The sequence below is a fragment of the Scomber scombrus genome, chromosome 14, assembly GCF_963691925.1.
Source record: "Scomber scombrus chromosome 14, fScoSco1.1, whole genome shotgun sequence".
NCBI lineage: Eukaryota > Metazoa > Chordata > Actinopteri > Scombriformes > Scombridae > Scomber > Scomber scombrus.
In genome coordinates, this window is record NC_084983.1 from 9842184 (window position 1) to 9866700 (window position 24517).

At 37.1% G+C, this 24517-nt stretch overlaps 1 protein-coding gene across 2 annotated transcripts; it reads left to right on the forward strand.

Moving 5' to 3' along the window:
* Nucleotides 1-1331: 1331 nt before the first annotated feature.
* ar (androgen receptor) lies at nucleotides 1332-24401 on the forward strand. 2 transcript variants are annotated; one of them, XR_009927068.1, is made up of 9 exons: nucleotides 1332-2589; nucleotides 6941-7092; nucleotides 7227-7343; nucleotides 13264-13542; nucleotides 14321-14465; nucleotides 18993-19123; nucleotides 19260-19411; nucleotides 20601-22879; nucleotides 22912-24401. XR_009927068.1 is itself a non-coding variant. In XM_062432469.1 (8 exons), exons 1-8 carry the CDS (start codon nucleotides 1502-1504, stop codon nucleotides 20757-20759), a joined length of 2223 nt encoding a protein of 740 aa, XP_062288453.1. In that variant the 5' UTR covers nucleotides 1332-1501; the 3' UTR covers nucleotides 20760-24401. The 2 variants fall into 2 exon arrangements, 1 of the variants encoding a protein (XP_062288453.1); XM_062432469.1 differs by having other exon boundaries at nucleotides 20601-24401.
* Nucleotides 24402-24517: the final 116 nt, after the last annotated feature.

Here is a 24517-nt window from a genome sequence, read left to right on the forward strand (position 1 = left end):
GACACAACTCACAATATTACATAAATGAGAGGTTTGTTTGTGTGTAGTCTATCGACATGGCCAGGGTCAGCCCGATGCATAAGCAAACTAAGCTCCTGCTTAGGGCCCCCTTGGCCACCAGAGGGCCCCCAAGAGGGCTCGAGTGTTAATGGTAATCATACAAAAATGAAATATGTTTCATCCTGACTGTCAGTGAATGGATTTATTTTATATTTGCAAATAAGCAATCGTTTACCTGTTACTTATCACTAACGGTGTAATCCTCCAGTGGCAGAGTGGCTCTTCTTGTTGACTCCAAAGTGAAGACTGCAGTAACAGTAATTTGTGACTAACATAGATGAAAATTTTGGCCGGCATATGAGATATCTGTGTCTTTTTATATTTGTGGTGATTGAAACTCAGAAGACTTTCATTTGTTGGAGCAGATATTCATCTGCTGGCCTTCGTAACTTTGTTCCTGACATTTATTCAAGCTGTTTCTGTGCTCTTAAACTAGACAAACAGTAAGAGACAATGCCGTTCTGTCTCTGAAGTTTTATCATAGTCATGACATAATGTTATTGAAAATGTCTCTATGCAACATAATAACATTGGTAATATTAATTGGTAGTAACAACAAATGTACTGCTCTTTTTGTATGACAGTTGCCGAGTGTTGGCTGGGTCATTTTGTTTCTCTGCCAACACGTCTGTCATCAGGAGTTGTATTACCCTCATTTTTCTTTCTTTTTTAGAGATTTTATGCCTTGAGAATGTTGCTGAGATCTCTGATGTAAGATCGTGGGGCATAATTGTTTATGAGCATATATTGAATCAAGGCATATTTACTACAAATGGGTGTTTTGTGTATTAATGTCCTGCAGGGATATGGTTTTATTTATATTTCTGCTCTCGGCTAAGTAGAATCTAGAATTTAGAAGAATCACATTTATTGTCATTACACAGGTAGTACAACAAAATTAGAGGCAATGTCTTAAAGTGCACATGAAAACATACATAAACCGCATTCAGTCCATTCACACATAAAATTGCACAGTTGAATAAAACCTGAGGAAAACAGTGTAATAAGGAGGGGTAAGGAGGGTCCCCAAAGACAATCTTGCCTAGGGCCCCCTATTGTCTAGAGCCGGACCTGTACGTGGCACACATTTATTGGTTTAATTATAAGTTCATATCTCTCTCCCTCCTACGCTTTTAAAAGTGTTAAAATTGGCAAATCAATCATTCATCGCGCTGATTTGATTTCAGTCGGGTGTATGCGATGTTTAATGGATACTAAAGTCCTTTTCTGCATTCAGTTTGACTCAAAAGTGAACCTGAGCGCCTCTGACTGTGAAAATCTCCGTTTAGGAGGAGTTTGTGACTCCTGTAGCTCCTAGGACCTTTACCAAAACGTTTACACAACGTGAGAGTTGGGCTGAGCAGCAACTATTACAGAGACCTGTGGAGACTTTTGGTCGCGCAAAGTTTGGTCTCCTGACCAAGTAGACACTCTCTGGGAAATGAGCCAAACCAGCCGACAGTTGCCTTGTGGCAGAATTTGTCCTGAGGGGGGGATCATTAAGCCAGGCGACGCTGTGAGCGCTCCCAGCATGGCGCTAAAAACTGAAGAAAGTCGTTTCTATTTGACCAAACACTCAACAGGAAACGGTGGCGGCAATGAGGACGCAAACATTTACGGATCCGGGCACATTAATTCGCCAGCCTGTGACATGGAAAAACACTGCTGTCAAACAGGTGCTGCTCCTCAGGAGGAGTTGTTAAACGCTGGATGCCGTGTGGGTGACAGTCGCTCTGTTTCTGCCTGCGCCACAATCTCAGAAACAGCCAGAGAGCTCTGCAAAGCTGTGTCAGTGTCGCTGGGACTGACCCTGGAGTCCAGCGATTCCAGTGACATGGACTCTGCTGGCCCCCTGTGTGTCGCACATGACCAAATGTCTGGATTATACGGAGTCGGAGCCGTGCCTCTGAGCTGTCCTGGAGCCCAGGCTGCTGTTACAAAGTACAGGTGCTCCGAGCGGGATGACCGGCCCCTGCCTGGCCAGAAGCAACTGGTGGAAATGTTCAAAAGTTCAGAGACTCGGACATCTGTGGATGAGCAAAACTTCACACTGTGCGAAAACGATGACATAACTTCAAAGGGGATAAACCACCTGGACACAGTTTATGCCCAATCCGTGCCAGACAGCCTGGAGCACTTCGGCCTAGAGAGGCCGTGCAGAGTCTACAAACCCCCCGAGGAAGCCACAGACTTCGGGGAAACCATGGAGCACAATTTCTGCGGTTATCAGCCCGAGCAATACACTGTCAAAGTTAAATCAGAGGACGTGAACTGCGACTCTGTCGAGGCGTTGTGGGGAAGAAATTACACATTTAATGAGAAGTACAACTCTCAGTTTTGGGGATCGAGGCAGCGCATGAGTGCGCACAGCTCAAGAGCGAGCACCGCGCTCATTTGCAGCCCGTACGAGAGGAGCGCCGTGCGTCATGAACAGTGGTACCCAGCCGGGATGCTGAGGACGCCCTGTCCCAACAACTACATCAAGACTGAAGTCGGGGAATGGCTGGATGTCAGCTACAACGACACAAGGTAAGACCAAATAGCATAACAATAATAATAATAATAATGGCAATGTTAATAATAATAATAATAATAATAATAATAATAATAATAATAATAATAATAATAATAATAATAATGTGAAGTATAAAATGCTGAAATAATTTTAGGGAGCAGTTAATTTGATGTTACATCTACATCTACATCTACAAACTTCTTCTCCCATAAATGTGATGTTTTTGGCCAAGTGAAGAGGAAATCTTCTGATCTACTGGCCAGTAAAGCAACAAAATGCACTTGATCATATTATGTGCCAAACTTCATCACAAGAACAGATTTATTCGATCTTAATATTCATCTAGATTTTTTATGTTATTGCTTTAATGCCAATAAATACAAACTATTATAGGCCTGCTTTTTTGAGGTAAATACCAAAAGTCAGACTGAACAGATAAATAATAATATTTCTGATAAAGACAAACATACATTTTGAGTTTATATCTTGGTATGCAATGGGAAACTTTAAACCAAAATTAGAATCAAATTGTAATGATTGTGGCTAGTCAATATTTAAGATGTGTGTGTTTGGCTAAGATGAAGTTCTTTCAGATGCCGCCCTTTTCATTTACATGTTCCTTTCATTTGAGTCTTTTTATTATCAAGATGTACGTCATTACTTTCAACACTTTAAAAACATAATAAAATAATCATATCTGCAATGTTTTATATACATGAAACCCACAAAGTTCTGTTGAAGAACAAAGCGTATTTTTTATCACATTCAGAAAACAATACTGTTTTCAGTGGTTTGTCTGTTCAACATCCATTCAAACACATGTAGAAAGTGTCATTTTTATTCTCAAACGGGTCTACAACTATTCTGAATGCACCAAATGCTTTTTAAGCATAAAATATTTGATTTATCACTGAATTTGTTGGATTAATTATTTTGATAAATAGATGTGATGGATTTGATAAATAGAGACAGATGTGACTATTAAAGGTAATAATTGACTATTTTTTTTAAAGGGATGTAATTTAATTTCTTTCGAATCTTTCCAGAGGTTTCTTGTGCCTTTTTACTGTCAGGTTATTAAATATAACTCAAGCCGTTGTAGCTTTGTATTGTCACCTGCATTGTCCCTCGAGTCCAGGAATAAAAAGGACACAAAATGGACATGTTGACTGGCAACTGCGTGGTACTCTCTGGAAACCAGAGTGAGTTGTCATGCAGCTGTCGTCATCATGCTCTTTCTTCAAAACTGGGCTAGTGAATGATTGGCAGCTCTGTTTGACACCAGCGCATCTGGCTTTTAGAGCTGAGCTCAGTACACCTTCCGTAAATCTGTATGAACAATGATTTATTAAACCAGAATGTAAGCTAGAAGTATAGAGGAAACATGAACCGATGGACCATGTGAGGACAGTGCAACCAGCTGCAAAATCCCAAACAAGGAACTTGTCTTCCTCCAGTCTCTGCTGAGAAACACATAGAAGAATGGCAGCATCGTCTGACCATTGACTCTAAGCTCACTTAATCTACTTTGAATTGAGAGGAAGTAGAGCTCTCAACGTATTTTGCATTTGCCTTATTTTCATAGCAATTTGCTTTTAGGGAATTGACTGTAGAGGGCGACAGGAAGTATGGCAAGAGAGAGGAGAATAATCAGACAGAGGTTGAATACAGTTTAGATTAATTTGCCCACAGGACACCCCCGACTGCACACAACCTTTGAGAACTGGGAGATCCAACTGTCTTTTTGGCTGTCTTATCAACTCAAGTCCTGGAGCATGTTCAATGTTGCAGAGTAAAACTCAGAGCAGGTTTTTGATCAGGTCCTCCTCCATTTTTACGTTTTCCACAGGTTTGCATTTCCATAGTCTGAGTCTGAGTTAGTTCCCTTTTTGTTTCTGCTGCTGAGTTAAACCCTAATTGTAAGAATTAAATCATTTGCATACAAAATACAGTGCAGTTGATAGTTGATTTAGCCAATAGCCTGAGCAGACCTTTTCCCCCCTTCTTATTTTTTCCTCCCACTTTTCTTTTTTGGCTTTATTTAAAAAAAACTGTTAACAATTTCAGCAATTTCCTGATGTACATTTTCCTGCACTTTGCACCAGGAAAGACACCAGGATTCATAGACAGAAAGATCATTTCCTGCAGTCATTCTGCCGAAAAAGATTTAATGCGACTTGCTCGCTGACACGGGATGCTGCTCGTATTTCATGGTAATCTCAACATCTCATCACATATTTGCAGCACTTTTTTAATGATAGATTTACACACACATTAATGATACATTTACCTTTGAGAGCCAAGCAGAATTTATGGATTTCTATTATATTATCATTATATTTATAATCAGCCACTACACACAATCCAAATCCAATCAATCCAATCAAATTTGACGGAATAATCTTTATTTTAATCACACATGTTGAAAAGAAGGAGTGAATTTGTATTTTCTTCTCAGGCCAAGACAGAGAACAATAAAGTACATTTTAAAAGTGTAATAAAGACATTGTTATATAAACAGACACCGTCCATCTGTTAAGCTTCACTAGTATCTTTCATATCTTCATACGTAAATCTAGTAACTCCCACGTCACAGGCCTGGTTAGATTTAGATACTCCACACTTGATAAATTGTTTTCTGCAACTTGGAAAGGAACAAAAGACGCTGAAAGTCTGTCCTCGTCATCCTGGCTGTTTTAAAGCTTTAATCGCAGCACTTTTTAAATGCTTTGTTCACCATCTGCTGTTCTCTGGTCTGTTATTATATTATTGTTGAATATATCCTAATTTGGCTGAAATCACTTAAATAACGGCTTTTGTATTTTCATTGATACATTACAAAGTTGACCATGTATATTTTACACATATAGCACAATTTCACCAGAAGCTCTAGTTTTGAGTTTACTGGACTTACAATAGAGTTTACTGGGACGACTGTTTATGAGTAGTGCTGTTGATTTATTTTTCAGAGAAAGTGGAGGATTACACTAACATCCGTTTAATACAAGGAAAAGGTCTTCCATCAGGGTTTATCTAGTAGATAAAAAGTCAGTAAACATGCTCAATCACAACTTGTTTTGCTAATAAAACCTGCAGACATGTCTAATAATCCTGTGAGCTTCCTGTTTTCAAAAACAAGATTTAAGTGGTTTGTGTGAGCCAAGACAACTGTCCCCTTACTCTGTATCGAAGCCCAGGACAAATCTGCAGCAGTAAATTATTCAAAAACTAAATCAAAAAGAATGAAAGGGGTTTGGATATGCACAATAGTTCATAACAGGAAGCAAAAGTTTAGTCCGGTCAGGGTTAAAAACTATGAAACTATCTCACTCTACGTATTACAAGTATCAGTTGCACTGGAGGTTATTTGTTGATATTGTTGGCATCCTGATCTTGACATACATATATTTCACATTTATTTGTGATGGATCCCAGACTACATAAGGTCATATTCATTACCTCAATGCTCACTGTTTAAACAGCCCTGTCATTTTAATAACAGTCCTGATCTGACTTGACTCCAAGACTGAAATTCAATCTAAAATTGAATGAATAACTACAGGCTCCATAGCCTTTCAGTATCATTAATCAAACTAGATTTAAGATAATCTCCATTGTTTCACAATATTGAGAAATACTAGTAGCACAATGTTCTATCGTAAAAGATTTTTATTTGGTCTTCTAATTTCAGTTTCTCTTTTTCCTAGAATTCTCTTTTTCACCTAAATCAATTAAGGACACAGTGAAGGTTCTTTAGTTAAGCTTCATCCTTGTCTCTTTTACACCGAACCTTGATATCTAAGTTGCACGTCACTCAGGCAACGTTATGTCTGAGCGTTTTCCAATCTCTCTTTGTTCAAGGCTGAAGCTGGGCGCTCATCGTGGCCCACCCCCCTCAAATCTTTCCCACACCATCTTGTCATCACAGTCTATGCTCTCCTTGAACCACGTATTAAGAGGCTGCCACACTGTTCTGGGGAGTGACCAGCGATGTGTGGTTATAGTTTGGACAGTTTTTAACAACTACAAAGTAATTACGGACCTGCTTGGGTGTTTGAGTTCAAGGTTCAGCTTGGCTAATAGTTTCACAAGATAATAAAGCAACAGAATAAAAACATTTGAAAACTGGTGAAATACCAAAACAATGAATAATATAATACTTTGCAGTGATCTAGTTGATACTTCCAAGCTAGAGAACACCAAAAATGGGCTCAAATAGAATAATAATAGTATTAATAATACAAAAGTCATCAACAATCATTTGCCAGTTATAAGAGCAACATGTTTAATCATATATGGCCTCTTTCGAAACTCTACTGTAGCTTTTTATGTTCTATATAATTCCTGTTTCATGTTTGACTGCAGGTATGAGGCCAGCAGAGAGCATATGTTCCCGATGGAGTTCTTCTTTCCACCACAGAGGACGTGCCTGATCTGTTCGGACGAGGCATCCGGCTGTCATTACGGTGCACTTACCTGTGGCAGCTGCAAGGTTTTCTTCAAAAGAGCTGCAGAGGGTAAGTTTAAAGGGTCAAACTTGGATTCTGGGTTAGTGGTCATATACATTAATATCTGCTGAAGATATTTTTCTGTAATAATTCTGTAATACTTGGTGCATTATTTACCAAAAGTGTCTCCTCTGTTTGTGTAGGCAAACAGAAGTACCTTTGTGCAAGCAAAAATGACTGCACTATTGATAAGCTACGAAGAAAGAATTGCCCATCTTGTCGGCTGAGGAAGTGTTTTGAAGCTGGAATGACTCTTGGAGGTAGGATGGATTAATGTACTAAAAACTGCTTTAAAAAGAAACAAGTGTTTATTTTATTGCTGCTGTTTATTGGAGCTCAACTGACACTGGAATTTGGAGCCGATGCCAATACCGACATTAGGTCATAAAAAAATTCTAATATTGATATGTTGGCCGATAGTCCCACATTTACATAATTTGCAAAGATCCCTCAATTGTGGTTATCAAACATTTGTAACAAAAAAATGCAATGGAGGCATAATGTTTTATAGTTTAACTACAAACTGTATTGTATCAGTGCACTGAAACAGAAAACTTCACTGAGAATTTAATAAATATGAATAACTAAATAAAAAAACAAAAAATATAAGTACATATATATAATTTGAGATTAATAAAAAAGGACCAAATATGCATAAAATGCAGCCTACATAACTTTAAAAAAAATCAGAGCATATCGGACAACAGTTTCTCACTATCTTGTTCTGTGGATTTGTCAGTGATCGTCAGCCATAGGATATGGACAATATGATTACACGTTACAAATATACATTTGTACAATATGAGCTATAATAAACACGGTGTGCCACATACTGTATGAACAAAAAACACTACAGAGAAAGTGAAGTTGTAAAAGTGAAAATATTAATGGTTTTCCAAGACCAAGTACTTTATTCTCTCCACACTGCACATCTTAGCTGGCTCTCTTCAATTGCAGCATCATCACAATGGGGGATGTTACTGATAATCAAGCCCCTGACTGAGCTGTCATGCAATTTAGACCTATTCCATTCACTTCTCCTTACTGTCACCCAGACCTGTTCGTCATATTAGGCTGTAAAGATTGACATGTAGTGGACTAATTTTTGTCTTGTGTTCAATTTTCACTCTCTTCCATTTTCTCATTCTGGTAACGGTGAAAATTGTACTGGAGGCACAAAGCTGACATGAGACATGTGAATTAAAGCAGGAGACATGCTGGTAATTTTGCCACCAGTCACTGACAAACCCATGGAGGGAAAATGTGATCTAATGCTGTGATTGTCAGTAAAAAGGCACACCTTTTCTAGTTGTGGCTAAAAAGAGCCTTCTTTCACTCATGTTCTCATCATAGACATGTAATTCACTCGCGGCATTTCACAGGAAAATTTATGACAATAATTTGTAGAGGTGAAGGCAAAAAATTATACATTTGGTCTTATTATCCACAAAGTTTTTTTTCTCCAAATGTACTTCAAAGCAATGACACTGATAGAAAAGTTTTCTAATTCAACAAATTTGATTTCAATTAATTTATTACAAAATTACAAATGTATTGGCAATCAAATAATAGACTTTCCATCATAGTATCATATCGTTAAGATCTGCTATTTGTTTCACTGCATATAGTTTGAAAGGTCTGAACAGAGAGGCAATACACAGGAAACCTCTAAATCTAAAATTGATTTTGTTGTGTCTTTTGAGTTGACATCTGTTCAATATTGAGAAGCATAGTTATTTTAAATTGCTTGAAAGTTTCATTTTGATCATTTGAATTCCATATTATTTCCTGGAATCATAATAACATCCCCGAATAGAAGCAGAGCAAGTTTACTTATTTTGCAGAGAGCTGATGGAAACTCACTGCTCAACTGTAGTTAGATGTCTTGTGTTGAAATGTAAATGCACATGAACTGTACATACACTGTATGTTATGCATTGTGTGGTCTGTCAACCTGATTGGTTCACATCCAGTCCCTTTATAAGTATTGCATTCAGATTAATGTGATGCTGTCTAGGTGTAAACCCTGCTACAGTGAGATCTGGATAGTGGATCCGGTATCAACACACAATAGTGTATCTACAGGTTGCAATTCCTCCAAGCCATCCTCATTCACTAATCATCCTATAGTAACATTTAGATCCTTAGCTGCTGAATGAGTTAACACAGTGTTTACACGTTTTCACAAAGTGTTCAGAACAAGTTGTGTCCCCAACACAAACTCTGACACACATATGAGACTGGCATCCAAAGCAGCCTTTCAATGCCAGCGAGTGAGAGTTCAACTCTTTTTTAGTCACTGATTTACACAAGCTGTAACTGTAGTGGTGTAGAAATGTCCATTGCCAGATTAAATAAATTACTTATATGACTTTTTATTATAATATTGTTTTATATTTGTAATATATTAAGTACAGTTCACTGCATGACTGAATAACCACAACTCCTTAACTACAGCTACAGTCCAGTGGATAGATTTATTTTTATATTACTGAAAAACGGACAGGCTTGTTACTCCATAACTAGTAATTATAGAGTAGACCTTTTTTTGTTTTTGTTTTGTTTTAGCATTATTATATAATTTTTTATTATACTTCATCCGTCTCCATTCAACAGCTGCCTCCTATGACTGCATCAAGGTGGAAGCTCTAATTCCTGCAACCTGTAATTGTCTGGAGTCTCTTCTTAGTTAGTTATGCCCTAAAAAAGGCAGCTAGGAGGTGCTTTATTTGTTTTGGGGTAGCACTTTGAATTACAGCTCACTAATAACATGGTAATAATAGAGTCTTGATAACAACAGGCTTGGTAAAACAGGCCAAAGGTGTGCTCAGACATAAAGAAAAGCAAATGTTCCCTTTGCATTATTCCTAAATAAAATGTTTAACCTCCCAAAGTAGCCAATTGTACGTCAGCTGTGTGTGTGTGTGTGTGTGTGTGTGTGTGTGTGTGTGTGTGTGTGTGTGTGTGTGTGTGTGTGAGCTACGTCAGAGCTTACCGAAACTTTATTAATCATCTTTACTGCCCCCTAGTCTCTCTCCTTTCTCCTCTGGTCTCTGTACATTTATAAAGCAGATTCATAAAGTCCTGTGATACAGACGCCCAAACATTTCTCACTGAAGTTTAAACATTCTCATCATGAACTGAATCATCTTGACGTCAATTTGCTCCACACCAGTTGAATTGACTCTTTTCACGGCAGAGCTGTCAAAGCAGGGAAAGCACAGGTGGAATTAATAACATTACCTTCATCAATTTCCATGAGCCAGTTCCAGACCTTTAATATTGTGCAAGTTCACTTACTGACATGGTTTACTGGGACAATTAAAGGAATGGAGCCATCGTTAATGTTATTATTAGCAGCTGTGACGAGTCTGTTCTGTCTGAACACACAGTAATGATGGGGCAATACTGCTGTATCATAGAGGTAATACTACATGTAATGTTGGTATATAATATCACAAAGTAAAAGTATGGTGCATTTTCAACAGAGGAACTAATACTGTGTACCAGTAAATATGCTGGCCTCGGTTGTTTAGCATAAAATAATAAATAATTGATAATAAAAAATATGATGAATTTAAATGAAATACTTTTTTTCATTTTTCAGCTCTGATTATGTGAGACCATTGTGAGATTTTGACTCTATTATAATAATAATAAAACCTTAGTATTGTAAGGATATATTGTTATCACCTCTGTTCATTTAACAATGATCTAATTTTACCGGAAAACTTTACATGTGAGTGTTAATCTGGCGTGTACCTGACTGTGTAACAACCACTGGATAACTAGAGAGTAATGGGAAGTGTGAAGTTGTAAGTGACAGGTGCCTGTGTGAAAAAGGTTTGCCACCTCCTCTCTCTCTCTCTCTCCATCCTCCTTTTCGCCCCGCACACACTTTCAGAAACACAGTTTAAATTGGCGAACTAATAATATAATGACATCTACAATCTGGACAACAAAGCGAGAGCAGAAGAGGATCTGCAAAGGCACATGTTACCAAAAAAAGGCATTTCAAGAGGAGGAAAAAGTGCTAAACCGATCTTCATGTTTTCGTCCAATCAAGCACCTTGCACCTGGCACCCTGAAAGGATAGTTAAGATAAAAATGGTGATTATAATGATGATGAGACTGGTGAAGACATAGAAGGACCGAAAAATGTGAGTACAATGAGCAAAAAAATAGCCAAAAAATGTTCACATGTGCAGTTGGATTTGAAGGAAAATTAGTTTGTAATGGATACGTCTGCAGCTTATTTACTGGAGGTCAGTTTGAGCTGGTACTGACACCACAGCTCTGTGTGCTGGTCAACCTACATATACTGACCCCTAATACTGACAGTTGACATTGTCTTGGCTAATTAATTGCTCCTCTGGCCTTAATCCGTGTGAGTAACAAAGACCATGCTTGAATCCGTCATTTGGATAATCTTCTCCTGTTTGTATTGGTTTCAGCTGAAGGATAGGGATTTTAAGGTTAGCTCAACCCAACCTATTTACACTGTACTCTGCAAAGACCAGATGTCTGTCTGTGTCATGGTTGTGAATCCCTGGGAGGAATTTTTAATTAACCATTTTTATCTGAAATGTTTGTTATCAGATCAGAATTACTTGCAAATTTTACTTTTTATATAATCTGCAATTTGCTTTCAACCCTGCTACTCTTGATAGAGACTTAAGTCGTGTCTATAACCGGCAATTCAATATTGATCAAACTGAACTGAAAAGCCAGGCTACAGTTTTAATGAGATTTTCTCTACACAGAAGCTGCAAGAAGCAATTGCATGACGATTACTGTCAGTCAACAGAGAGAAAAAGGATTGAAGAAATTAAATTTTGCCTTATATTTTGACATTTTTAAAACCTGCTAAAGCTAACACTAGATAGTCAAATGAATTAGATGATGACTACTTTAAAGGTAAAAGAAGTTGCAATCTGAACAGCAAAAGTGTCTGTTATAATGGACTCGGCACATAGTTACCAGTTTGTATTTGTCTGTCAGTCTCACTCCAGCACAGCTGTCATTCTGAAATAACAGGCTGAGCTGCAGCTCAACTGTTCGCAGGTCTATTACTCGTGGATAGAAAGCGGTCAGAGACTGATTGTAGTGAATGGTTGGTGGTCTTAAAGAACTGAACACAATTTATTTGGCAGCTGTTTAGGAGAATATAATTATTCCATCCTGATTGTATCTCTGCTTTCTTTACATGGCAGCCCAATCCACTGAGTCACAGACGCTGCACCAATTTAGTTTGTAAGTGCAGGTTGTCATATGGAGCAGCTGCCTCACGGTTTTCAGCATCTGTGCTGAAAGAAAATACAGTGTTGTCATTGCAGGAAGGGGGAGCAGGTTTTTTTAAAATACACACACTATTTGTTGTTCTGGGCGTTGTCAACTCTTAATTCTTATATGTTTTTTGTGCATAAGCAAACACAATGGTAATGCAAAACAGCATGATTTACTGAGTTTTGTAGTCTTAGTTTGTATTTGCAACACTCTGCAAAACTTTAATAATTTATACTTTAACACCAGCAAGGACTCACACATGATGACCGGGCCTTCCCTCCAGATGAGGCTCATCTGTTCAGAGAGATTTCTTTGAAATGGAATCTGATTCAATATCCTAAAAGCTATTAGTAGATCAGTTTGGTTAAATTGATACTTCCCTTAAAAAAGGGTTGATTTAGAAAGCAGAATTAAATAAATTCTCGGCACAGTAGTTGTAGATTGTCCTGATGATTTCCCCTCCAATGTTCCAAACATTTAAACATTGCGTGTATATGTGTAGACTTTTCTTAGTAATAACAACTTAAAAGGATGTTTGCACGATCTATGATTGCGAGCGGTATCATCACTGGAGCACTGTCTCTTCATTTTTTATAACCCATTTAGCTGTAATGGGTCCAATTGTGCAGCAAGAGATCCTGAAATCAAAGGCAGAAAATCCATCATGTTGGATGGCCTCAGACACAAATCCCTAGAGCGAGGACAGCTGAATTTGTAGTCAAAAAATCGATCAGATGTATCAAAACGGAACTAAAGGGGTTACACATTTATCCCAGGTTTTATGTCATTCAGTGTCATGTGTCAAAGACATGCAGGTCATGTGGTTGTTTACTTGTAGCCGGCTGTGTGACAAAATAGCAGAAATATTAATAAGCACATTGTTTTTGTTTATAGCACGCAAACTAAAGAAGATTGGTCAACAAAAAAACCCTGAGGAGGATCATCACGTTCATGACCCTCCAGAAGCTATGCAGAACATCTCTCCTAAATCAGGCCTAAACTTCAACTCCCAGCTGGTCTTCCTCAACATCCTGGAGTCCATTGAGCCCGAGGTGGTGAACGCAGGACATGACCAAGGCCAGCCAGACTCAGCTGCCACGCTGCTCACCAGTCTCAATGAGCTCGGAGAGAGACAACTGGTCAAAGTGGTCAAATGGGCAAAAGGATTGCCAGGTGTGACACTGGTTGAGTTTTTTTTAAGCAGTGTTGATGAGATTATTTATGTATTAAATTATGTATGTTTTTATTATTTCATCATCATCATTTTATCATCAAAACAAGTTTTAAACACAACACTGCAATTAGCTTCGACTGATTTATGCACTATTGTTGTTGTTTTTTCATTAGTTATTTATGCTGTGACTTGAGTAGATCAGATTACAGATTACAGTAGATATAAAAAATGTCTCTCTGTGTTGCACTTGCCGCACTACAGCAACATTTTTCAGACGCCAAAAGGCAGATTTGGTGACATAACCCATAAGTGCCTTAAAGTTTAACTTTGAGTCAAGGACAATTCTGAGGTTTCTTCCTTATTTGCTTGAGGTTTGTCCTACAGAATTGAATTGTGTGGACACATTTTCTCTACCTGCACCTTAGAAACTGTAACTAAAGTTCAGTTTTATCCTGGACATATCATGGACATCTACGAACAATTATCTAATATGCATCTAAAATTACATAAATTGGTCATGTGTCATCAGGAGACACAAACACTTAAAGTTGTGTGTCATCAGCATAGCTATGAAAGAGCTGCTGTACCTCCTGATGACACCAGCATAAAAAAGCAGTGGCCCTAAAATTGTTCTTTGAGGAACCCCACAAGTTAATACGAGGTATTTGACACTCAAAATACTTTGGGTGTAGCATTATTTTAATATAAACGTTAAGGTAAAAAGTGTTATGATTTTATGATTTTCTATTTCATGATGCAGAATCTTTGTCATTATAGGTTTCAGGAATCTCCATGTGGACGACCAAATGACTGTCATTCAGCATTCATGGATGGGGGTGATGGTGTTTGCCTTGGGATGGAGGTCCTACAAGAATGTTGATGGCAGGATGCTTTACTTCGCCCCTGATCTTGTGTTCAACGAGTACGTACAGCTCTGAATTCTTTAATTCGATCATGTTCTCTGAAATGATTTTATCAGGGGATGACATGCTGGGTCATTATTATATTTAGAGATAACCCCCATGGAATAAATATGTGCTGTCATACATAGTACAGACATCAGTTTCTCTCTGTCTTCAGCCCCATCTTTCCCTCCTTTGCCTCCCTGCTCATGCACAAACACAGTATTTAGAACTTTCTAGAGTTTTATAAATGTAAAGTGGAACTGGTCGCAGGCTTTTGAGTAAAATGTTCATCCAATTTCCTCCTTAGGTTTTCTTTTGTCAGTCTGAGATTAAAGTGGGGAACATCAGTTCTCAGCATAGTGAGTGAAACTGATTCAGATCTGAAAATTACTCCTGACAAACAGGGGTGAGGTCTGTCCGAGTATGAGTGAGAAATATTAATGGTTATAACAACTTCAATCTTATCTGGTTCCCTCAGCTTCCACATATTTGTGGATGTGGATACTGTCAATCTGTTAATCTATAAATCAATGGTCTCCTCTTAAGTATTCAAAGTAGTACTAGTCTAAACTGATGACAAGAAGGATAGAGTACTTTTTATGTTAGGTTTTAGAAAAATAGAATTTATTCTTTATGTGTACTACACATTCTTGCATAAGGAGTTATTGACTTTTTCCAAATAATTATCCCGTCTTTAACACAATCAAATATATATTATATATTGCAATTTATGAATTTTTTAGGGTGCTGTTTAATACTGTTTGTACCAAGTTTCCAAACAATAGAGTGTGAAAATAGAGCTATGATTATGGCCGGTTTTTGAGACACCAAACCTTGTGTTATCACAATATGAGCCACATCTGTTCATGCTGCATACCACATTTGGCTATGATGGGTCCAGTTGTGCAGTAATAAATCAATTATCTATTCATAATTTCATTCAAATCCATCATGACAAATGTGATTTTCCATTATTCAGAGCAAGAACAGTTAGATAGGTCTGTCACATTTAAGCAGAAAAGCTATCAAATGAATCATAATTTAAATTTAAATTCAGACCTGTCCCTTGCTTTATTCTGTTTTTATGCAGGCTTTTGATAACATCTTATATTCAGAGTATTATCTCTGTGGAATTTACTGGGCAGCCAATAGGTTAGAGTAATAGCCTTGAAACTGGGTGGTAGCTGGCTCGAGTAGGATAAAACAGGATGAGTAAGTGAATGAGCAACGAAACCCAAACTGCTCAACTGAAGCTGCTCAGTCTCATACTGGGCAGCTTCCAGGTACGACTGTGTGAGTGTGAAGCACTGTGTTGCTGCAAAAGAGAATTTGTGCTCAGAGAACCTGCGCTGAATATATAAAGCTATCCATGTAGAGAAGTGTCAGGCAATATGAGTATTAAGAAAGGGCTTCAATAGTTAATAGTATCCCACACTGATAGCACTACTCATAAGTGGATACTTAATCACAAAAGCTCAACTTACATGATAGCTAAAGTACATTAAGCTATTTACATTCAACACAAGTCAAGTCAATTTTATTTGTATAGCCTAATATCACAAATTTGCCTCAGGGGGCTTTACAGTCTCAATAAGGAATAAGAAAAAACTGCCTAAAAAATCCCTAATACAGGGAGAGAAAAAATGGAAGAAACCTCATTAAGAGCAACAGAGGAGGGATCCCTCTCCTAGAGATGTGCAATAGATGTTATGTAGAATAGAACAAGAAAAATAACAGAAATACAGCAGGGAGCAGGATAATAAAATAATAATAGTTTATATGGAGAATGTGATCAAGAGGACTCTAAGCAGTTTCCAGGGACCACCACGACAGAAATTACATGTAGAATTTGTTAGATAGCTCTATAGATGCTGTTTGGTCCACTAAACCCAAACTAACACATAGTTCACATAGACCTAGTTAATAAATGAGGGCAGTTCATTAGTCTGTTGTTTTCTTTCCAAATTTGTTCTTTTTACTGTCCTTGAATGTGACACCAGTAATTATGGATGTGCTGGCAGGTATCATCAACATTTAACACACAGCTCTTCGGCCTCACTGTCCAGCAAGTCCTGCAGCAATAAGTTCATTTATTAAGTTAAACTGTAGATTTAAAGAAAACATACTGATGTCTACACAAATGTTTTTTCTTGTATTTATCAGCTTTTTATGTGCTCATACAAAACGTTTTGTGACACTTCCACATGACTGGTAATTGTGTGTACTCTGGTATTGTTCTTGTTTTTCTCTTGTTTTTCCACATCAAACTATAGTTGGAAATGTCCATAAGGACAGCGTTTGCTACCTACCTAGTTACAGTTGCAGGACAGTTAGATTCATTTATGCATTATTTAGACCTTTCTGTCCAGGGAAATATAACAGAGTAGCTGTCCTTTGAGGAAAATGGTGATTTTGATGTTAAAATTCATTTTTGTAGCATTTTAGTCAGTTAAGGATGACCTCACTAATGTATTATGTTAATTATAGGCCCACTTTAGCAATTTGGAAATTACATTTCCATGATGTTGATGAATCACCTGAAACAGATTAAAAAACAAATGCCCAAAATTGTAGCAGCAGAAGCTGTATGTCTGTATGCCCTGACACATTAAAGTTGAAACTTTTCAGGTTATGAACAGGATAAAGTAAACTGTTTTTCCACAAATCATCCATAAACATTGCTAGAGCCAATATTCAACATCTTAGAAAGACATTCAAGCTGATAACATTTAACTTTAAGTAGACAGTATACATTATTAAGTATATAAACATTTAATGGATGTTCATAACATTATAATATAGTTATTAGAAGAGTCTTATAACTACAATTGTTACATGATGTGTATTTTAATGTACAGTATTTGTTAACAATCATAACGTCTCCTATGAAGTTATATTTTATATTATCACAACTGTGTTTTACTATAACATCATCTATCATCTCTTTATAAACCAGCATCCACTGACTGTATGGATGCCCACAGGACAGGTTGTAGGCTAGTAGTTCAAAAAATACTTTTAACTGTTTATAAGGTATAACTTTCTACTGTTTATATGCTGCGAATAAATGCTAAGTAGTGGGACTTTTACAGGTTGACATCTTAATAGAAGATAATTTATTCAGTTGTTCTCCAAGGTTTTGGTGGATAAGTAGTTCAAAATTGTCAGACTGAATTATGGCTGGTGACTGGTGGAGCCCATATACAACCAGAAAAGGTGGATGATTTAAGCAATTTGAAAGAAATTTGAGCAGAAATTGATAATAGGCTGAAATGCTCCCTGTCGTCCTTTAAATGTGCTTCTAACTGTCTCCTGCTGAGCCACCGCTCTGCTTTAGTGAGAGGAGTAAAAAATCCTGAAACAGTCATAATAATGGAAGACAGTAGTGATTGAATAATTGTTGGGTTTTGTCACTGAAGGAAAAATTGAGGTGTATTCCACCTTTACCCCGCCTTCATAAAACCTCACTACAATCACATTAGGCATAATTACACTTCTCTGGTTCACTTTTATTGTTATAAAGAGACATGGCTGCACATGAAATAATAGACACCAGCAGTGGTACTTTATCATTTTTGACAGAAATTACATATGTGATGGATTTATATGTTTCGTGTAACTGCCTTAATTAAGTTTCCTTTTTGTGTACAGCGTGGTTGTTTTAGCCCTTGTGTGAGCTTTTTGAAGCCACCAGTGTCTCTAGATTGATATGATGAAATTTTGAGCCAGAAAGTTCAGCCATCTGCCGACATCGATGAGGAGATTGGAAAGTTATATCAAAAGCAGGTGCATCAGCTCACTGTGATGTTTTTCTGGTCAGTGTTTGGTGGTGTGTGTCAATGCAGCGTACCATCTGTGGTACTATTTTACCACTCGGATATTTTACCACTTGGATTTCCCCAAACGTCATACAAAACCATCACCATCTTTGCAAAGTTTTCTAATGTATTTAACCTAAATATCACTGTCAATCAGAGGGAAAACTGTGCTTAATGTACTTTACATCCTTTGCATTTATATCTTACCAGAAAGTCTGCATCCATTTCGTGAGAGATGAAGAAGAATCAGCTCTATTTCATATCGCTCTCTTTTTCAATTTGAGCTCCTTTCTGTGGTTTAAAAAATATGCTTTATTCCACCCTCATCTTCACTGCATAAGAAGAATATGTTACAAAGTATTTCTTTCCTAATAAAAGCCGAATTGAAACTGTTCAGGCATAATGAACACAAACTATCCAATCACTTCTTATGATTTTAAAATACAAATGACTAAAACGTTTTTCTGAACTTTAAAGCTCCAGATGTCAAAGATCACAAAGCAGAAATCTATATTGTTAGAAAGATAATTCACTGTCGATGTCTCCATCACACCATTAATAGATACGAATCTAACCTCTGACATTCTTTCCTCTTCTGCAGTCATTCATTACAGAATAAATGTCCAGCGTGTAAAGCAATTTATCCCTTGTCACTTGTGATCTGAACATTCCCATTACTTCACATCTCATTCTGACCTTTTTTTTTTTTTTTTTTTACATCTGCAGACATCGGATGCACATTTCCAGCATGTATGAGCACTGCATACGGATGAGGCATCTTTCACAGGAGTTTGTGCTGCTGCAGATCACCCAGGAGGAGTTCCTCTGCATGAAGGCCTTGCTCCTCTTCAGCATCAGTAAGTTCATCTGCAGCTGTCAGAAAAAGAGAACTGCTTTATTTTATCAGAGAAATGGACCTGAGTAGCAGTAGAGAGAACAAAGTCAGAAATGTAAATGTCAAACATGTCAAAATTGTTTTTCTGTTTTTGTTAGTTCCAGTTGAGGGTCTGAAGAGTCAGAAGTACTTCGATGAATTGCGTCTCTCCTACATCAACGAACTTGATCGCCTCATTAGCTATCGAATTACGACCAATTGTTCTCAGAGGTTCTACCAACTTACCCGACTCCTGGACTCTCTACAGATGGTGAGATGTGCTGCTTCTTGTGTTACATGTGTACAGTGGCACCATACAGTCCATTTTTTGAATGGGCACAGTTTCACAAGGTTTTATGTGCAAAGTGAGACAAGTTATTACTATTGACTGTATATAAAAATGAACAACATGTCTCTACTTCCTACCACTATGCAAAAATGAAGCCAAAATATCTAATTTTTGGGAGTTGCCATGTTGCTTGTGTGACATCACTTGGAGCCAGAGTCAGGCAGCCGGATGATGGCCCACAGACAACGCCACCTCAGCTGTTTCACTGTCTAACAGAGTATTGAGAACAAACCAGAAAAATGAGCACTCCAAAAACATCAGCATGATAAGAACCTAAAATGGCAGAAATCATCTTTGGGAAAAATGTATTTACTTAGATTTTTTGGTTTTGCTCATATCCCATATGCTAACATGGAGGGGCCCAGATTATATTGTCAACGGGGGATTGAGATATTTTGGCTTCACTTTGGTTGGTCGTTGATGTGTCAGTGGGACATTTTGCGAAACTCTTGCAAGATTTGTACACTAACCTTAACCTTTACATAACCCTAATGTTAAGCCTAGTACTAAATGCACTCACAAAAGTTCATCCCTCGGGCTCATCCAAATTGGCATTTAGCCGTCACCCTTGGGAGCTATCATGATGTCCATATATATTTATACACAGTCAATGGTTGTTACCTGTAATTATCTGCTTTGGCTTCTGTTTCAAGCTACCACTGGTAACTAGAAGTATAATGAATGCCACTTATTAACAATGTATTGCATTTTAAAGCAGTTTTGAACAAGAAAATGCTAGCAAAAAGACTCAGGAGTAAGATTAGATGGTTAACTAGCTAGCAACATTGGTTATTAAATGTTCAGTACAGAAAGCTCACAAACACGTAGCTGCTGTTTTTTCTGACACTATTTGGCTTTTGACTCTAAAAAAATCAACTTCTCCTGTTATGTAGAACTTAGGGGGTTTCAGTGCTGCAAGTTATTAGCTATTAGTTACAATAATAGCAAAGGAAAACAAGCTAACACTGGTGTATATTACTTGTTAGTTATAGTTAAAAAAAAGTCACTTTTTTCTGCATCTCTAAGTAATTTATAAATTCATTAATTTATACATTCCATTAGAAACAGTTCTTGTATTAAATGATTTGTGTTTTTTTTCTTTCTCTTTCAGACAGTAAAGAAGCTCCATCAGTTTACATTTGACCTTTTTGTCCAGGCTCAGTCACTCCCCACAAAGGTCAGCTTTCCAGAGATGATTGGAGAAATAATCTCAGTACATGTACCAAGGATCTTGGCAGGTTTGGCTAAACCAATTTTGTTTCACGAATAGATGGATTTTTGTTTTATCAAAAAGTGACTCATCTTTGCTGCCTCCATAAACTTTATCGAAGGCTTTGTACTGTTTCCCCACATCTAATAGCTCATAGCCCTTTTCCTATAATCATTATTTTATTGCATATTTTTCCCTTTTAGCCATAATTGAGATTATTTGTTTTGAATTGTTTTGAATTATCTGAAATGCTGCAGTGCATTACTGGTTGACATCACTGCCGTTTCTAAGTGGAGAGTCTGTGTTTTAAGTCAGAGCAAAGATGCTACTTTACATGTCTGTAAATCAGATTACAGCATCCTGAAAGTAGCAGGGTTAAAAACATTAAGTTTCACATTTGACCCTCATTATAAATACACTTGACAAGGTACTTATGTGTACTTCAATAACAAGAGATGACCAAAGTAGCAGATAGGAATTCAATCACAACAAATACTTGCTTTCCTATTAACGCACCAAAACCTGTTTTTTATAATTGCACCTTCTGAGTTTCTACTTGAAAAACTGAATGTGGTAAATACAACTTGGGAGGCGTTCGAGTGCTGAAGTGCCTTGATGTGTTAATCTCTGATTTGTTTTAAAAAGTCACACAATTTCATTTTAATATCATTCTGGAGGTCAAAACCTCAAAGTGTGCTCAGATGTTTTCATGACAGCATAAATCAGCCCCCTGTGTTGTTGTTGACGAGGTATAACAAGAAAGTACCAAAATATGAGAAGTCAGAATCAAACATTGAAGTCATTGTGTGGCATTAAAATGTGTCACCTTACATTGTAAAGATGCCTGGATCATTGCTATGACAATCAGTGTAGTTGCACATATTTCAACTGGAAAAAAACAAAGTATATGTGGCAAATTTTAGTATGTGTGCTGTGAATGAAAAATATTAGATTTGCCCCAAAAACTGTTTACCTGTTGAGTGAATGGGCAGCAGTGTTTTTGCTGCAGGTGGGTAATTAAGGATAAAGCCTGCTGTGTGAACATGTGTTATCTTAATTAGAAACAAAATGCAAAAAAACTAAATAATGAAAGTACAAATCAAGCTGAGTAGTGGTTATTGATATGGGAATGCAACTATGTAATAATTAATTACACATCATTGTTGCAGGGTTGCAGAAAATTCCCTCCCAGTTGTATTTACTGCTTCTTTGGGTCGTCAGTTTGTACTCAACTCAAATGTTGTGTCAGGTAAAAGCCACACAACCAAAACCTCAAATTCTTTATTTTATGCATGCAAGGAATATTTCACCTGATCATTACTATATGCTCTTATGTACTTCTGAAATTAAATATCATACCTGATCTTATAAAGTACAGCATTATGAAGAATTTCAGCAAAGTGACAGTTATTAAAGAAGCAGCCTGAGTTACAGTACATACTAGTTGTAACTCTTACACTATTCTACACACTTGTTATTAGAATAAAATATTGCTTTAAAGATAAAGTATTTCAGTATTTACACGTGGTCTTCACACAGTACATTATCCTTCTTTGACTGAGACAGCATGACACAATGCAGGCGTCCACACAATACATTGCATGCTCATTGTCACTGGTCTGCACTTCAAACTTTATGTCACCAGGCTGGCAGCAAATGTGTAAAGAGCTGTTTTCCTGTTGTTATTCATTTTAAAGCATTAAAGCACTTATATGTAGTGTGATAACTTGTTAAAACAGGTACATGACATACATGAATTTGGGGAAAATGTAGAGGTTTGTTTAGAAGTATTGATACTTTACTTCTCCACTGCACTGCTTCACAATCACCTTTTTTAAAGAAACTTAATTAAACGTCACAATCCAATACAAAGGTAATATAAATTTGTTTTTGGTAAATGTTGCATGAAAATTCAGATTGATAATGCAACTAATCTCACCACAGAAATATTGTGTCCTTTTCTGCATGTCTGTAGATATAATGCCTTTAGAAAGTGTTGAACCCCCATCAGATTATGTTTGCATTTAATGACTGACATAAAGTATTTGGCAAATGACAAGTTTGAAGCAAAAGATGAATGGATAAAAGCTAAAATAGAGTCATCAGCCACAGTGCACAGCTCTTCACCCGTCTACCACGGGACACGACAACACGTTGTGACAGCGTCGTGCTGTGACAGCGTCGTGCTGTGACAGCGTTGTGCTGTGAACAGCGAGCTCCAGCAGCGGGGTCCAAAAGACTTGTACGGACACAAGGGAGAAAGGATGGCACTAAATACAGACAAATGCTCATTCAGAGTGCCAGAGATCTTAGATTAGGGCATGTTCCAACAGGACAACAAATAGAAACTTAGAGCCAACTCAAAACTGGACGGGCTTCAAATGTAGAATGTGAAAGTCCTTGACTGCCAAACCTCGGAGATAAACACAGAGGAAAAATGTACGGAATGCCTTGAAGATAACTGATCACAGACACTTGAGCAAAACAGTTCAAGACTATTAATTCATCGAGTTGAAGACAATTTTTGCATCAATTTCTGTACATACAACTTGGTCCATATGACGCAGTACGTAATTTAGACTAGACTAGATTCAGATGACCTAATAACCTACAATCGTAAAAGTTTTTCATGATCCAACAAAAACAAAACTTCTGAGGTTTATTCTGCATCATCCTGCAAAATAAAGTTTTACAACTCAGTAAATTCAATTCTTTTTTAAAAGTTTCTTTTAAAAGCTTGTTGATGCATGCATCATGTGTTTGTACAATTGTATTTGTACTTTGACTTTTAGCTTTACACAAAGCAATGCATGGACATCCATGTATCTCTCCAATTACCTGTTTATTGAACACTCACTGATGGTGTCATCTTTGCTCAATGTGTCTATCAGACAGCATGATAACATTTTGTTGTACAAGGTACAGTTATATGTTGACTGTGACAGTCAGTTTAAGTTTTTTTGTAACGGATTCCTTCATCTGCACAAATGAATGTCCTCATATCTTTATCTTGACAGACTTTTCAATAAATGTATCTCCTGTCATGTGAAGGAGACTTAAACAACAGTTCAATATAAACAAGAACCCAAATTACATATTTTACATTTGCAAACATTTTAAAAAGAGTTTTAGTATCAGAAGTTTTGATCAAATGCAAAAAAATCTGAATTTCAGAATTCCTTCTTCACATATCTTGAATGCACTATGCTGTAAGATAACAAATTACATTTAGTTAATGTTTATTCTTCAAATTGATGATTTTGTTTTGTTAATGCTGTTGTAGCTTTATTATACATTTAACAGGAGTGGAGTGGGAGTTTAGGGTGGGGGGGTATGAAGGTATCACTAGTGCCAGTGCATCATGCACCCCTATGAGCCACCTACATATCAATGCCCTGTACATTTTTTAACGCTAATGTTTCATCCCACTAGCCTACAGTGTTTGTATGATGTCAATGGACAATAGCTGGTATGTGCCCAATGCACTGCATATTGACCTGGTTCTTTGTACATGTTCCAGTAACTGTATATATATTGATTAGTTCAGTGTCTGTTTCTGTGTTCGAAACACTTGACTTTTAAGGTAATCTCTTGTATGATTTATACTTTTTGTGATCTGTGTGTTTTTCAATATGGATGTTTTTTAAAGGTGTAAAGCTGCATCATCTTTTAAAGGCAATTAAAATAATTCTGACTCTGAAGGCATAATACGTGTTTGCTTGAAGTTTTTTACAAGCTATGTAGAGAAGTGGAGGAGTACTTTGATTAATGTCACGGTCTTCTTTGAATTAAATGAGATTTAAACCAGACAGAGATTT

Excerpts from the sequence above, each read along its gene's own strand:
- ar (XM_062432469.1), top strand. The coding sequence starts at position 1,502 with ATGAGCCAAACCAGCCGACAGTTGCCTTGTGGCAGAATTTGTCCTGAG. Across the intron at positions 7,093-7,226 it reads CTTCAAAAGAGCTGCAGAGG|GCAAACAGAAGTACCTTTGT; the intron begins GTAAGTTTAAAG and ends CTGTTTGTGTAG. Across the intron at positions 19,412-20,600 it reads TCCTGGACTCTCTACAGATG|ACAGTAAAGAAGCTCCATCA; the intron begins GTGAGATGTGCT and ends TTTCTCTTTCAG.